This window comes from Archocentrus centrarchus, chromosome 12, assembly GCF_007364275.1.
Source record: "Archocentrus centrarchus isolate MPI-CPG fArcCen1 chromosome 12, fArcCen1, whole genome shotgun sequence".
Taxonomy (NCBI): Eukaryota; Metazoa; Chordata; class Actinopteri; order Cichliformes; family Cichlidae; genus Archocentrus; species Archocentrus centrarchus.
Window position 1 is genome coordinate 13,261,481 of NC_044357.1, and position 17,174 is coordinate 13,278,654.

Consider the following 17,174-nt stretch of genomic DNA (forward strand, 5'->3'; position numbering starts at 1 on the left):
TCATAGTTTGCATCCACATTTATCAAAAGGAAAATGCATCCATGTGTATAAGTCGAGCATATACCTACTTTTCTATTAATACTTGTCCACATGCATCCAATGTATTAGATTATCATTCGTGACCTAACATAACTCACCATCTCTACACTTGTTTAGTATTAGCCTTACATTTGCATTGCAGCCCTCTGAGAAATTACATATCACCATTCAGTGTGTACCGAATGTTTCAGTGTCCAATAAAAGCACTTTTTTACCAGGTTCATTAAACTCAGCGCAACATATTGAGCTCTCATTGCTTCTATAATTCCTTGAACTATTCATGAGAGTAGTCTGATCTTACTTCTATATTAAAAAGAGTGTTTCTCTGAAACCAAACCTCGCATTCTTCTCTGAGTCTAAGTTGCATTTCAACTTGAAAGAACAAGGAGGAATAAAAGGTGGTTTGAAGCTACGTGAGATAAGGAAAACAATGTATGAGGCAATAAGATGGGTGAGTGGGACAGGGAAGATTACTGTAAGGTTCAACTGTCTTCATTACATGTTTCTTGTGCTGCACTATCCTAATCTGCCCATCAGATGCCATTTTCTTAATGACTTGCTATTTATGGCTATATAGAAAAGAATAGACGTTCTCCTCAGTAATTCTTCACCCTGGTAGGGAAAACTCTCTCAGGACACTTTTCTGACTTCTTCATATCACTTTACGTGTGGTTAGAGTGTTCCTCTAAGTCACACTGGAGGAATGAGGCAACCATATTTTTTCTCCTGTAGTAGCACATTTGTCTTGAACATTTAGAACATTCCTTGTATGAATATTTAAATATCTAAACGTGTCAAGTGTAAAAGACATTGTTAATGTAACTCTTTAGTTTTAAGTGATACTGGAAAAATATAAACTTTAGGGCATTTCTAATAATAAACTTGGCACCCTCGGGTGTTGTAACTCAAGCAACGCTGCATATAAAATCTGTCGTACTTGCTTGTGGCAAATGCAAATTAGATGTAAACTGCTCCAAACTTGGCTACTGCAGTCAACGGAAATCTGGGTCATATTGTATACATGTTCAGTTTCTCTTACCTTACACAAGGCTCACATGACTAGACTGAGAAATGAGAAAAAGGATCAGATGGCACTTGCTGGTACACTACCACCTCCCACAGCACTGCAGCATCATCAGGAAATATGCATATTGATTGCTGGTGTAAATCTGCCCAGAGTAACTGTATGGATAGGTGACCTTGTGAGGGATGCAGTAAGCACACCCTGTAGGAATGCACACTTGCACACTTCATGCATGAATGACTAGAGAGTGGGCGACACAGTCAGCCGCTCAGTCACATGCAGACTCATATACAGTCATGATAGCATGCAAGCACACAGCCAATTCCTCATCATAGTTCTTGCTGCATAATCACACATTTCCGCGGGAAGACACTCACTCGTAAAATTGACATTTTCTTTCTATTAAAACACTCCATTGGGTATCTTATTTTCATTCTTAAATGACCCTCCCTCCCCACTGGAGTCCTAGCTTGCAGCAATGAAGTTCAGCCACACAAAAACAAACAACCATATGCCATTTTATTTCTATCAGCAAGGTATGATATTGTGCACAATGGGAAGAAACCTCACAGTTTTTACGAAGGTCATGTATATGGTGCAATAAAAGTACATTAAAAAATAATAACACATGTTTAAAATGTTTATAACTATCCATGGCCGGTTTTAGCAAAGTTATAGTATTATAAGTGGAGAATAACAAGTTTAGCATCTTGCTACTCCTAAATCCTCAGAATATGCACATATAATAAATAAGATGCTTTATGATATCTTATGAATGTACTTAAAATTGCAGTATAGCCATAGCCTTTGTAGAAAGTGTTATGAGGACATCTCTTTGTAGTGAAACATCCCAGTGAGTGACAAATGATAAACCTGAATAAATGAGTTGAGAAAGACACCCAGTGAAGAAGCTACCATACATATGCAATGTATGATATAACAAGAAGCACGCAGAGAGTGCAAACCTCCACCAAGGCAGCACACTCTCTGGGCAGTATTTAACTTTAAGGGAATAGTAAGAGTAGAATACTCTCTGATTACTCTGATTACACAAATATTATGTAGGAGTTGGAAATGAACTATAAAAACAATATGATTTGTAAATAACAACATGAATAACTTGAGCTTATTACATAATATTATACTAAAAGTATATTTCTAATTAACTACTACTACTACAACTACTTTTGGGGTCAACTGCAAAGAATGGCAATTATGAAATGTAAAAGTGAGATCAGAGGTCAAATTTGACATATTTGGATGCAAACTATAATGTGACATTCAGAATCTCCATATACCAGAATAATTTCTTAAATACTGCCAATACAAACAAAGGCAGAAGAATTTTAAGCATATTTTTAAAGATAAAAGACATTTTATTAAAGTTTGAGTTTTTTTGACCTTGAAGAAGAGATGTCATGTGAAATTTAGAATCCCCATATGTCATTCCCTATATGCCTATATGTTGTCAATACAAATAATGTCAGTAATAAACAGTTTAAAATAGCTCTATATAGCATTTTCGTCACTTTGACCTTCAGATTAATCTATTGACATTGAAGGGGAAGTCAGAGGTCAAATGTGACATGATACTTTAAATCTTTATACAATACTTTCTATATGTTGACAACACCCACCACACTTGTAAGAATCCTAATTGTGAAGTTATAAAGTTTTTGTCAATTTTCGACTAATAAACATTAAGTTGACCTTGAAGACTTGGGTGGATGTACGACTGTTAACATGACCCCACTTTAACCACCGCTACAAAGTTTTATTAGAATTCATTCAAAACTTTTCATGCTATCATGTTTTCAGATAGCACACACATGCACACACTCAGGCACACATGCAAATGCTACCAAAGACATAACCTCCTTAGTAGAGGTAATTAAGCAGTTAACATTTAGATATAGTCTGTGGCATGGATAAAATGCTTAGCTGCCCAAAGTGATTCTGATCTTGTGTTAAGATGCAAAGAGCAAAAGATTTTGAAAGAGGGTTTATTGTTGGAGCACAGCTGGCATGAGCTTCAGTCACAGACACAGCTGGATTGGCTGGAGTTTGAACTTGAAAAGTGGCTAAATTAAATCTGCAAATAGATCTACAGTATGGGAGCTGCTTCAGGAAAGGGTTGGAAGTTGGCGATCATCAGATGGCTGCCAGAACAGTGTGTTGACAATTACATGGAGGGAAATGTTAATAGGATTATAGTGCACAACTTATGCACTTAGAGGTTTTGCTGACAAGTACTGGATTTACTTTCCCCTTAGAGGAAATGGTTGTTGCAAATTAATAGGTAGTTGTTCTGAGTTATCACCTGTATCCTATTTCCTATATTCCTTCTGTGCGCAGGTATCCCACACTACTGTATGGATACAAGGATACATTTCAGAAGATGTAAATCTCCCATTTACTGGCTGCATGATCAAGAGCTGTGCTCACATAGCAGCAAGGCAGTCTGATATCGTTCATTTATTGCAGGTCATCTCTGCAAGCTTCCAATGCTGTGAGAATGTCACCAGGTAAAAGGAGCACATCCCACTACTGCTTTTTGTCCAATAACTGCTGAACAAGAACTTTGAACCCTTGTGGTAAATCCTGTGAGAAACCTTAAGGGGCTCATACTGACTAGTATAGTGGGAGGAGAGCACTTCAGCTTCTAGCACAGTGTATCTGAGTGGGATGGCCAGCACAGCCCCAGGGCAGGTACATGGAGTCTATGGCTGTATGTTTTAGCCAATTTTCACCACTTTCTGACCTGATCTTCTTGGGTAAGTAGCTGATGACATGGCTTACAGCTTGCCCGCTGTCACAGCTATCAAGCCATCAATAACTCACTTTGTTGATAATATCTTTTGCCTGGCAAACAGAAGCTGGTTATCCATATAGAAGTGCTTGATGGACTTAAAGCCATCATTTTTCTGATGCCTGTGATGATGCACAGCCATCAGCCACAGGAGGCATATACAGTACCAGTCAAAAGTTTGGACACACTCACCTGTGTCTAAACCTTTGACTGGTACTGTATGCCACCACCTGGTGAACATGTATTCACAAACTGGAGGATCTTCCACTCATACATACTGTACTAGATGGGGAGTCTTTCACACCAAAGAAACCATTACAGAGGCTAGTGTTCAGGCAGTCTCACCTGGTGGGATATTCCTTTGATGTTACAGCATACCAAGGAGCGACACACTGAAGTACAGGCCTGGCAATAGCTGCTCATTCAGAATTTGGTAGCTATAGGTGAAGGAACACTAAAATACGACTCAGTTTTTCACATTCTGCATCCAGATGAACCAGCACTTCTTGGAGTCTTTCACTCCATCACTCCATATATATATACATGTAGCAGACATTATCTATGTCAACTTTGTAATCCTCCAACATTACTGCTGTTGAGACAATTCTGTGTACTAGACAAGCTGGGGAGTATGCCTTAAGGCTGAGCTTTGAGTGTGGATGTGCTACTCACACATAGAAGTGGCATGGCATATGTGCATACTCCCTTTGCCCCACAGGTCCATGGCTCCTCTCTTCTGTATAACAGAGTATCCAGCTGCCAGAGCTTCTCTTCTTGATTGAAGAGTTATGTGGCTGGGGAGATGGTGGTCAGGAACAAGCACTGCTTTTGGAAGCTTAACTGGTCCTTACAGTGTCCAGCCAAGCCTGGTCACAAAGGGTTAGGCCTCCAGGAACATTTTCCTTTATGAGCCCTCATCTAATATGACAAATGTCTCCAGGGTGTGTTCACCATTTCAAAGTAGCGTCTTGGTGACACTGATCCAAGTACAGGTCACATTAATAACTTCACCTCTGCACCAGGGTCATGCCTCGCAGTCCTTGCACTGTTCTTGGCAGAGAAGAGATTTACATTGTGGAGGGCCTCAAAGCACTTTCACTTGCATGTCTTATATAGAACACTCAACCAGTACCGGGTGGCCTGGTGATGCCATCCACAGCACCATCAACAGCGGTTTACCTTTACCCATGTAGTCTTCTGCTGTCTTGATAGTTGACTGAAGTTCATGCAGTAATCCAGAAGTGCTGTGTCTTGTAAGGGCAATAAGCTTTGAGCCTGTCAAGAATTTGGGGGGTGGTGAAGAGTCATCTGAGCACACATTGGTGAGGCTGCATCATGTCTAGCACCATACAATACCGTCGTAGTTGTCTTAGTAGTCATCTTATACCATTTCCATTGCTTCTTTAGCTTGTTTCTCTTTCTTTGAAAACTCTCCATTTTGTTGAGTCTATCTCCACCCTCATGGATAACCATTTAATTTACAAGTTCCTTTGCCACAGTCCTGCCTATGTTACACTTTTTAGTTTGTGGTAAGGTTTATTCTTTGTAATCATCCATCTATCCCAGTCAACACATTTTTCTACATCTTCACTTGGGGGAATGTAATCCATCTCCAACTCATAATTGTTGCATTGGGCTCAAATGACTGGTATGTGGCAGAACCTCTAAAATGACACACTCACTACACTCTGTTACAGTTGTGAATTGCGGACCTGTTCCACCATGTCCCACAGCAGCCCGGCTTGCAGACAAGTTGTTCTGCTATATCTTCTAAACATTTGCAGTCACTACATCATAAATTAATTGAACACCTTTTGAGAGATTTTGGGCTGACATTTACATGATAGTGCTCTTCTCTGCCATAATCCATCCAGTAGAGTTACAGAGGCGTAGCCATGTTGTTGTTTGTTGTTTTATTTTCATTTTTTTCCTATGATAAATTGAGTCAGCCACTATACAGATAGCTAAACAATATTTTTCACGTTTTGTGTCAAATAGTAAGACGTAGTCTACAAGCAAAAGCATGTCTCATATTTAACAATTTTTCTATTAGTGATTTTGATTAGTTCATTTAATTTAGCAATAGAACCAGTCCTTCTAGGGAAAAAATTCTTATTCAAAATTAATAGTGTTCTATGTGTTTTCAGTATTCCAACCACTGTAGCTTGCACAGCATGTGCAACCTGTAGGAGTCCAATAACAATCAAACAACTGTTTGTATTTCTCATTGATGAAAAAAAAGCAACCGTGTTTATAATGAGGAAGTTTTGCATTAGTGCCTGCACAGATGTCTGATGTCATCAAAGATTGATTGTTATATACCCTGCTGGCTGTCCTGATGTTCACGTGCTGTTCTGCCGCCTCATTAGTAGTCTGATAATGACACAGTTAATCAAGTAATTCTTGCCAAAATCATACACAGCATAAATTCTGGTTTGGTATGCTGCAGATCATTGATTTTCTTTTTCTTTCCTACTTGAAATCGTATAGGGATTTGGATGTGGGATCAGTGTATTTTGTTTGGTAACATTCAAGAAAATAAAACATTTAAAGCAGAGTGAAACAAAAAAGATGTTTGCATTGTTATTCATTAATATTATCATAAAAGTCATGTTAAGAAACGAACACAACACCAAAGACATTGGGAACTATAGCTCTGGTGTGATTCTATGAGGAGGGCAGTCAGCATCCTTCGCTTGAATGCCCGTCACAATGAATATCCACATATAGACTGTTGATGGAGCTGTTCTAGTGCTGGCTCAGGGTCTGTCTCATCCTCTTTGTTAAATTAACTATCAGATTAGGCAGACAATTGACAGAAACATGATTCTTATCTTAAGAAAATTCTCCATTCTCCAGTGTGGAGAACAGTTCTTACAATAGAGCCACAGTAGTTGTCTCTAGCTTCCAGAATTCTTTCTATGGTGTCTTAAGGAGGTAATTGTTTTGCCGTTAAAGAAGTCACAAATACAAAGCTGCCTATTTGTTGTGTCCCACACACAAAAAAGGTGGGAAATCTTTAACATTTAGATAATTGTTTTATCAGTAATATACAGATTGTAATGGGACATTGTCTAGTTTTACACATTAAAGAAGGTGAGGTTCACTGGGAAAATAAGCAAGACGGGTCCAAATGTTTGCAGCGTAACACTGTTGCAACTGTGCCTGTGTTCTTAGTTTCACAAACTAAAAAAAGTAGAGTGTGTATTTAAGTATACTCCTACTCCCCATGTTTTAAACGCATGTACAGAGTGTGCAGAGAGTTAGCATTTATTTCATGCTTTTACAATGTTTGATCTCGCCTGCAATTTCAGTCGTGTAGGTGGGGGTATAAATATTTACTCAAGCAAAATGTTTTGCAGCATGTCCTTCCCAGAAAATGTGCAGCAGAAAACTAGCATGAATATATGCAATACCAGGCGAGGGTTAATCTAATATAGTGTAGATCTTTAAAAGTGGGCTTGTAAAGGTCTACACTATATTGCAGTCAGTGTTTTTCATTTAAAAGATATATGGCACAACATAGTGCAATCACTGATATATAACTTAATATAACAATATCAGTCTATAATAACACAAGCTTTCTATAACTGATATGTGGCTCAGGCTGGTAATTATCACAGACTGAAATTTATACTAAGTGAAAGAACATACATATCTGAATTTATGAAGTATAAAAAAAAGTCAAGATATTTTTTTTAACAGTCCTTTTTTTTTATGCACCATTAGGTTTGAATTAGATCATCATTTGCTTATTCATTTCAGGACAAGCAGTTTTTAATAACTCATCTCTCTTTGATCCTCTGGGGATCAAGTAAAAAATGCAGAATCTTTATTTTTTAAAACAATAATAATGTGATCATTACTAACATTATTATTATTATTATTATTATTATTATTATTATTATTATTATTATTATTATTATTATTATGATCATTAGTATCATTATTATTATTATGTCTGTATTTTTACAAAACTAAAAAGCATAATCATGGCATTAAATCACTGAGTTAATGCTTCATAGTAATTCATATATTCAAACAAGTATTTTAACATTTATGTGCATTATTTTACTATAATGCGTATTTATTATTACCCAATATATTTATTAAACACATTGGGTAATAATTTTAGATACTGAATAAGGTAATAATGAATAAATTAATTAAATAATTAATCCCTCAGAGGTTGAAGTTTGAACCCCTTTTTAAAATAATTTCAGTGGATCTGACTTTCAACCTGCGTACCTGCAGATGGTAAATGTGGAAAACATTTCTGCTGTGTCGATGCATGTTTTTTATCCTGATTGTAAGTTTGCACTCCAAAGCCGGACTTACAGCCATACTAAATCAATATTGGAGGAGCAAAGCCCTTGTTCTGTGTGTTTATAGATCCATGCCTTCTGATGGACTTTGCTTCCACTGCACATTTTGATCACTGTCTGTCTGCAACCGACGTGACTGGAGAACTGCAATTTAGGCTGCATTTATTTGTAGTGAGGGAGCAGAAAAATCCAGATTGATCTTAAATGTATTTTCTTTGTTGAATATCAGACATGCGCATGCCTAAAGAGTATTTTTATTAGTAATTTTATTAGTATTAATGCTGAATGTATTTTTATTTTTATTTCCACCGAACATTTTGCACACGGTCAGCTGCTGTTTGACTTCCCTAGAAACGTTTTTGTTATTTAAATTCCCATAACTGATCAGTATCCAAATGAAAACATATACTAGTCATTTAAAGGATCTGATACTTACAAGAAAGTTTTACAATTATGTATGTACCTCTTTACTTTAAAGAAAAAAAGGTCTGAAAATACCTATGTATATTTTGTGCACATTAGAGAAAGTGCTGTTGATTCTACTATGGGTCCATCAGAAACCATTCTGCTGCTTCTACAAGAAAGGAGACTTAATATTATTTGCCATCAAGAAAAGGTCTTCAAACACTATCCTGTTTTAATATTCCTAAACAAAGTACATATTACATCCACTTCCTTGTGAGTGGAACAAAACAAACAACAACAAAAAAAAAAGCAAAAACCAAAGTTGATGTTCTTATAGAGTGAGTACCGTGAGTGCTCTTACTTGCCGGGTGCAACACACCCACTGCACAAAGGCTGATGCCAAAATGTCCCTACAAAACAACACAGTTACAAAACAGGACAATAGGCAAAGGTCAAGGTCTCTGATCTAGTCTCTACATACACTGCCACGCATTTATAGTGAGTCATATCTGAAATCTTAGAGGAACTGCACTGAATGAGTCTATGCATTTTTCTTTTCTTGTTTACGTTTTCACAAATTGAGAAACCTTTGCGGAGCTCTCGTTCTACTTGGTAATTAAGGCCGAAGATATTTATCATTACACAGAAAGCATAGAATGTTCACAAATAGTAATAGGTATGAACTTTTGTACTAGTACAAGCACAAATTCTCATTCCACCTTTGGATGTGACTGATGGATTGCACCACCCACACTATAAGCTATTCTGACTAAACACAGTCATGTTTGTTTCACTTGGTAGAGCAGACCTATTAGGCAGCTATTTCCTGTTAAAAGAGCAAATAATGTCAATTTTGTGTTTAAGACAATTCATTACTAACTCCCATGCAGTACTGGATAGGCAAAAGAAAGCCTTCTTGCATGACATTAACTCATTAACTTAACCCATCACCAAGCCACCCACCCCTTTCCCAAGCTCAGAAAAGAAAAAAAAACTCTCCTCTTGAAATATGCTATTGGTCCATCAGTTTGGATCAGAAGACATGTAGTCCTCTCAGCTTTCAATGTGTGTGTGTGTGTGTGCGCGCGCGTACATGTTATATGGATGCTCCTTCTTCTCCACACACTCTGCCTTCCTTTCCTAAGAAACTGACTCAGCAGCCACTGTCAGGTCTGCTTAATTTTGTCATGCTTGACTTCCTGCTACCTGGACTCTCATCTGCCAAACCCCCTTAATCCACTTGTCACTCACAACAACAAAAAGCTCAGAATGTGCTCCTTGAATGAAGATAGGGAGGTGGAGCATTGGTGGGTGTATAGGAGAATTATCCTGCAGATTTTTGTGCAGGTGTACAAGCACAGGTGCATTTCAACAGCTGTGGGAATTTTTGGAGTCATGGAGAACTTCATCACTATTTCTAGTCATTACCCAGAATAAGACAACGAATTCATCAAAGTAAAAACAAAAATATCATCGTACTTTGAGTTCCAGTTTCAGTGCATCCTCAGAAATGTGCTAGATACAGTCACGAAACTTTACATCTGGCACATGAGTACTGAGTGAGAAGGATGCTGTCAGAACATTATTTTTAATGGTGATATTATCCCCAGATTAAATGTTTTAAAGAAGATTCAACAGTTCTTCTACTACAGCAAAACAAAACAAAACAAAAAACTTACATAAACTTCTTAAACAACTGCATTTATATAAACCTTTGTTATTATGTTATGCAGCAGCTCAAGTGCAATGACACTCACTGGAGGACACTTTATTAGGTACAACTTGCTAGTATTGTGTTGGACCCCCTCTTGACTTATTTTTACATTACTTTGGTCCATATTGACAAAATAACATTACAAAGTCGCTGCAGATTTGTCAGCCACACATCCATGATATGAATCTGCCAATCCACCGCATCCCAAAGCTGCTCTTACTTGAGTGAGATCTGTGACTGTGGAGGCCGTTTGAGTACAATGAACTGAATGTCATGTTGAAAAAAATAGTTTGAGATTATTTGAGCTTTGTGACACCAACAACCATATGCCAAGTTCAGAGTCACTTAAATCATCTTTCTTCCCCATGCTGATTCTCAGCAGGTTGTCGAGCATCAGAATGGGTTGTTGGCAGGCTGTTTTGACTCTGTCTACATGCCTAAATGCATGGAGCTGCTTCCACTTGATTGACTGATTAGATATTACCTAGCAAAGTGTCCTGTGAGAGTAAATGCCCATTGTGGCATAGCACAGTGAGAAACACATACTTTGAAAAGGGCCTTCACAAATGAAAATGCAAACTGTGTCAGACTATTATCCTTGTATAGTTTATATCTTTGATGAAGTTTAGACTGTAACTGGATAAAAGTTTAGGTGGCATTCTGATTTCTCTGTAGTGCCACCTAATTTCACTCTTTTTTTTTCTCCCCATTAAGAATTGTGTGATTGCAAATGCCTGGAAAAAGGAAAAGTCTAAATAATTATGATCAGCAGGGCTTAAAATTAACACCAGCTAACTCACTCAGAGTGGTTAATATTTGAGTATAGCAGACAGAGTTTTATCTGAGGTCTTGTTAGCTGACGCTTCCTAAATCTGTTTCCATATAAACACAACTTTTCTCAGGTGTATTCGCAGGCTCACACTACAAACTCTTCTTGTTGTTTCAGCTATTTAAAGATTATTGATGAAAACAAATATTGTCTTTAGCTCGAAAAAAAATCAGAAACACAAATCCCAGCACACTAATTTTCAACTGATTTTTTTGCACCTTATAGTGGTAAGGTATTCTGGTTTCTGTGTGTGTGTGTGTGTGTGTGTGTGTGTGTGTGTGTGTGTGTGTGTGTGTGTGTGTGTGTGTGTGTGTGTGTGTGTGTGTGTGTGTGTGTGTGTTTAGAACTATTATTGTCTGACCCTGACTTCTAATTAACATGCATACAGGAAATACGTGTTTAGAATCAAAGTGTTTACTGCATATGTATCTATTTGCAATCTCCAGCCTGCGGTGGCATCATCTACACTGCTTTGTTTTCATCATGCCTACTCCTCTATACTTCGGCAAAGTCTGTTAATTTAGACAGTCTGTTATTAAAATCAGATTATCTCTACCATCCTTAGAATGGCTAATGTATATTCATGGAATGCACTGTTTGTGTTTTTGTCTTTTCACTGTAATTTATTTGTATTATACCCCATATGTCTCCAGAGGAAGAGAAAGTAAGTGTTTATCTGACTGTCAAAACACATGGTTTATTTATTCCTTCTGAAATCCACTTGTCAAGTTTATGTATACTTATTATTTTTAGTAATTATACATGAATATAAAAATATATTTATATATATATTTCTCAAGCAGAGCAGCATGAATTAATGCACTACACTGTCAGGAACCAAAATTGTAGTTTGTATGTGAATGCGCATATTTAAAGTCCGCTAACCTTGATAGCATTGGTGGAAATCTGGATCTCATGCAGCTTCCTCATTGTACCGTCACGGTCAATGAAGTAAGACGAGGCCAACTGATGAAGGGCTTCCACATTCTGAGTAGCGTTGGCAAGTTTTCTGTCCAGTTTGTTTTTGGCCAGGTACATCGTCAGTGCCTCCTCCCCTGCAAAGCAAATGAAATGGAAACATATGAACATGCAAGCATTGACAAACAAAGAATAAACTATTTAAGCCAATGAAGAAATTATTTTAATTTAGTGTGATAAAAAAGATTGTGAAAAGAAAACTACAGATATATTAAATGTGAAAGTTGTCATATTCAGGCTTATCAGGCTCTGCCAGTGGAGCTCTTAACATAATAGAGAAGTCAGAGATGAATACCAAGGCTAGGAGCTTTAGCTTGAGAAACTAGATGCCTCAGGTTTCCCAGAACAGTCACATACTTGCTGCTTCATCCCCGGCTGGCACCATCCCCGGAAATGCCCCTAGATTATTTCCACGAGAGGTCTAGTGATATAGAATTTTTACCACAATACCACAGGAACTTTATCCTGTGGTGTTGTGGTAAATATATCATATCCGGATTTTTTTCAAAAAGATCCCAGGAAGGGAAAAGGATAGTATGATACAAACACACAAATAAATGATTGCTAATATATACAAGTCACAATATTCAAATTGTAACAGAAAACACCAAAAAAGTAAAGGTAAGACTGTCTTTTCGGAACAAGTCGGTTGGTCTATCAAGTCTCTGAATTCAACCTTATTTTTCAGGAAGTGTCTGTAAGGGCAAGAATGTGAACACCTACTGTAGATCAGCAAAGGGGCTAAATATTTACAGAGCACCAGACAACCGTTCCCGTTTGCATGTCTTGTGCTTGTTTGTTGACACACTAAAAAGAGCTGAGCTGCTCAATCAGTACACATCATATTTCTCCATCTTTCATTCCCACAAGGAGAAACAGATTCATAAAAAGCAAACAAGCAAATATCAGTTCACTTCTGCAAGCTTACACAATCTATCCTTCAAAGATTACTGTTTAAATGGCAAACCATATGCCTGGAACTCTTTCAAGAGCGTGTCACATATGTTCAAGTTTACAGTGCTCTGAATGGTTATTTGGCCCCAAGCGATGCATGGGAATTGGTCATTTAACTTGTGGTGACCATGACTAGGGGTGGGTAGCAGTCAGGGCCAATGTCTCATGCCTGGTTAGAGTACAAATACTGAGGGGAAGAGGGGCGATTCTCTGATGCTGCAATGCTCTCGCTCCCTCAGGGGTTAGCAAAGTTACTTACACACACTCGACTTACACCACTGCACAAGAATAATAGTCCCACATTAAGCCCTTGATCTGCCATTTTTTATCTCTATTTCAACTTAGTGTGGCATAAAGGTCTTCTGTACATAAATATTTTGTGGTTATTGCTAGCTCTTCAGGAAAAATCATTACCTCTGTGGCTTTAAAAAAGTAATTTGTCTGCACCTTTTTATAAGTAATACATTGTATTACATTATTACAGGGCACCTCGCTGGCACTCTACCAGGATTAGTCAGCTCATGTAGAGTTTATGTGTTTTACAGCTGAGAGGTATTTAAAAACAGTGAGTTTCTGTACATGTGTGCAAGCATGTTTTCTATGCATTTTTTTTTTTTCTATCTTTGCATGAATGTAGAGGTCAGTAAGAGTTTGCTCCATTTTGTGCCAGTGGCACATGTGTGGGATTAAAAAAAGAATCTAAATTAAACGTACACTATATTACCAAAAATATTTGCTCACCTGTTTTCATGCACATATGAACTTGAGATTCCATTCTTAATCCATAGGGTTTAATAGGGACACACTTTGCAGCTTTTTGGGAATTTTTGACCACTCTTCCAGAAGCACATTTGTGAGGTCAGACACTGATGTTGGACAAGAAGGCCTGGCTCACAGTCTCCGCTCTAATTCCCAAAGGTGTTTTCTCAGGTTGAGGTCAAGACTCTGTGCAGGCCAGTCAAGTTCTTCCACACGAAACTCACTCATCCATGTCTTTATGGACCTTGCTTTGTGCACTGGTGTGCAGTCATTTTTGGAACAGGAAGGCAACATCCCCAAACTGTTCCCACAAAGTTGGGGGCATGAAATTGTCCAAAATGTCTTGGTAAGCTGAAGCATTAAGAGTTCCTTTCAGCCCAACTCCTGAAAAACAACCCCCACACCATAATCCCCTCACCACCAAACTTTACACTTGGCACAATGCAGTCAGGCAACAGCTAAACCCAGATTTCTCCATCAAATTGCCAGACAGAGAAGCATGATTCCCAACTCCAGTGAACATGTCTCCATTGCACCATGTCCAGTGGCGACATGCTTTACACCACTGCATCTGACAGTTTGCTTTGCACTTGGTCATGTAATGCTCAGATGCAGCTGCACGGCCATGGAAACCCATTCCATGAAGTTCTCTATGCACTGTTCTTGAGCTACATAGAGTTTGGAGGTCTGAAGCGATTGACTCTGCAGAAAGTTGGTGACCTCAGCACTCTATGACCCTCAGCATCCACATACCCCACTCCGTCATTTTAAATAACCTACCACTTTGTGGCTGAGTTGCTGTCATTCCCAATTGCTTCCACTTTGTTATAATTCTACTAACAGTTGACTGTGGAATATTTTGTAGTGAGAAGCAACTGGACTTGATGCACAGGTGGCATCATAACACGGTAACATGGTGGAATTCACTGAGCTCTTAACAGTGACCCATTGTTTTATCCTGCATTTTGGGAAATTTGATCATCGTAATAATAAATCAATCTTTTTCACTTACAGAAAAATTGCTAGAAAGCATGTACTGTCTATCTGATGACAAAAATGAAGAAAAATAATAAATAAATATAAGATAAATGAATTCTGTTTCACAACACAGCAGAGAAGAGTAAAACTCAACTACTCAACTCTATGCTAAAAAACATACTTGAATAATCTCTTCATTAAAATAGATAAACAGGCTTTGTATAATAAAATGTATAACACTCTACACAACCATTGTGTTTGATTGCTATTGATTGCTAATGATTAGTTCTCCCCTTTTCTTCTGGGGGATAACAGTATTGCCAGTTACACCACTGCTTCCCGTTTATCTAAGATATATTCTGGTGTAATGCATTAAAAGATATTGTTGCTGACAGAAGCGTTGACAAGTTTCACTGAGCAGTTTTACTCTACAACCAGGGGCAAAGCCATAGTTCTGCATATGAACTTTAGCCTTGGGCAACCACAAGTCATTTCAATGAACTATTTCTTCTTTTTCAGGGCTGAAGACATGAGACACTGAATAGGTTTCTTATTCAGTCACAGTTTGTGTATTCACAATAGAGTGTTGGTGGACAAAGGCGTCTTCTCAGCTAACATGCAGTTATTAGTCCAACAGCTCTAACGAAGCATTACACAAATGCACTAAAACGAACCCTCTGTCAGTTGACTATGCTACAAATACAGTTTGAAAAATTTGACGTGGTTGTTAATGTGGATTAGCCAAATTTGGACAGAAATGAATGTTGTCAATTAAGGTGACAGTGTTTGCTGTTTTGCAAACGTGTTTGAGTAGAAAGTGTATTTTTTAAGCCCTCCTCAGCGACATATGTAGGACAATGAACTCTCCAAAGTAGCTGTAGTTGTCTGCTGAATTTAATTGGATGTGTCTCCTTTTAAGCTTTTTCTCGATTCCCTCACTCAACTCAGATGCTCTATACTTCGCTGTACGCACACCCATGGAAGCCACAGTGAAACAGCACTTCTCTCACTTAAAGTGGAAAAATGATTTCAAGCATATGAATGATAGAAAATGACAGATGTGCTAAAATGTATTCCTTACAGCTTTAGCAAAATGCAAATCTGTCCCTCACATTTTCCTTCTTTTTTTTTTTTACTAAAAGCAATAGCTTTCTAGCATTTATATACAACCTTAGTTTTGCAGATTTCTTCACTATTGACACGCAGAAAGGTTGGATTCTACTGTCGGGAAATGTGCTGTACTTGCACTGCTGTTCTTAGGGACTGCAAAAAAAAAAAAAAAATCCATGCATCCATTTTCTTCCATTTTCATTTTTGAAGCTTATCCTTTTCAGGATCATGGGGGGGCTGGAGCGTATCCCAGCTGTCATACAGCGAGAGGCAGGGCACACCCTGGACAGGTCGCCAGTCTGTCGCAGGGCTAACACAGAGAGACAGAGAACCATTCACACTCACATTCAGAGAACCCACGCAGACACGGGGAGAACATGCAAACTCCACACAGAAAGGCCCTGGCCAAGGTGGATTTGAGCCTAGGAAGCAACAGTGCTAGCCACCACGCCACTGTGCCCTGCACCAAATCTGAGGTGTTAAATATTTGTGTCAAACTGTTTTATGCATGTATGTAGTTATTTGTTTTAGCTTTAAATTCAGTTAAAAGAGCCTACAATGGTGATATCCTTGTTTTGGAAGGCGTGTTACAGAGATGTGTTTTCTCTGTAACAGCTTCAAATCTTTCAAGCACAGTGTGTACCCACACAGCACTTACACTATATTGCCAAAAGTATTCACTCACATATCCAAATCATTGAATTCAGGTGTTCCAGTCACTTCCATGGCCACATAAAACCAAGCATGCAGACTGCTTCTACAAACATTTATGAAATAATGGGTCAGTGGCTCAGTGAATTCCACCATGGTACTGTGATAGGATGCCACCTGTTGAAAGCTATATTATAACAAAATGGAAGCAACTGTGAACAACAGCAACTCGTAGGCCACTTAAAATCACAGAGCAGGCTCAGGGGATGCTGTCGTGCATGGTAAACTGAGGTCACCAACTTTCTGCAGTCAATCACTACAGACCTCCAAACTTCATCTGGCCTTCAGATTAGCTTGAGAACAGAGCATAGAGAGCTTCATGGAATTGGTTTCCATGGCTGAGCAGCTGCATCCAAGTCTTGCATCACCAAGCACAATGCAAAGTGTCGGATGCAGTAATGTGAAGCACGCACCACTGGATTCTAGAGCAGTGGAGATGTGTTCTCTGGAGTTTCAAACTACGCTTCTCTGTGTGGCAATCTGATGGACGAGTCTGGGTGGATGAGCAAGTTTGGTGTGGAAGAACTTGACTGGCCGAT

At 38.4% G+C, this 17,174-nt stretch overlaps 1 protein-coding gene across 1 annotated transcript in view; it reads right to left on the reverse strand.

The window, feature by feature from the left end:
* The window catches only part of brinp1 (bone morphogenetic protein/retinoic acid inducible neural-specific 1), a 114,275-nt gene that overhangs the window by 32,234 nt on the left and 64,867 nt on the right, over positions 1-17,174 (reverse strand). The window contains exon 4 of the mRNA XM_030742808.1: positions 12,031-12,200. Within this exon, the coding sequence (XP_030598668.1) occupies positions 12,031-12,200 (170 nt within the window). The remainder of the gene's footprint in view (positions 1-12,030; positions 12,201-17,174) is intronic.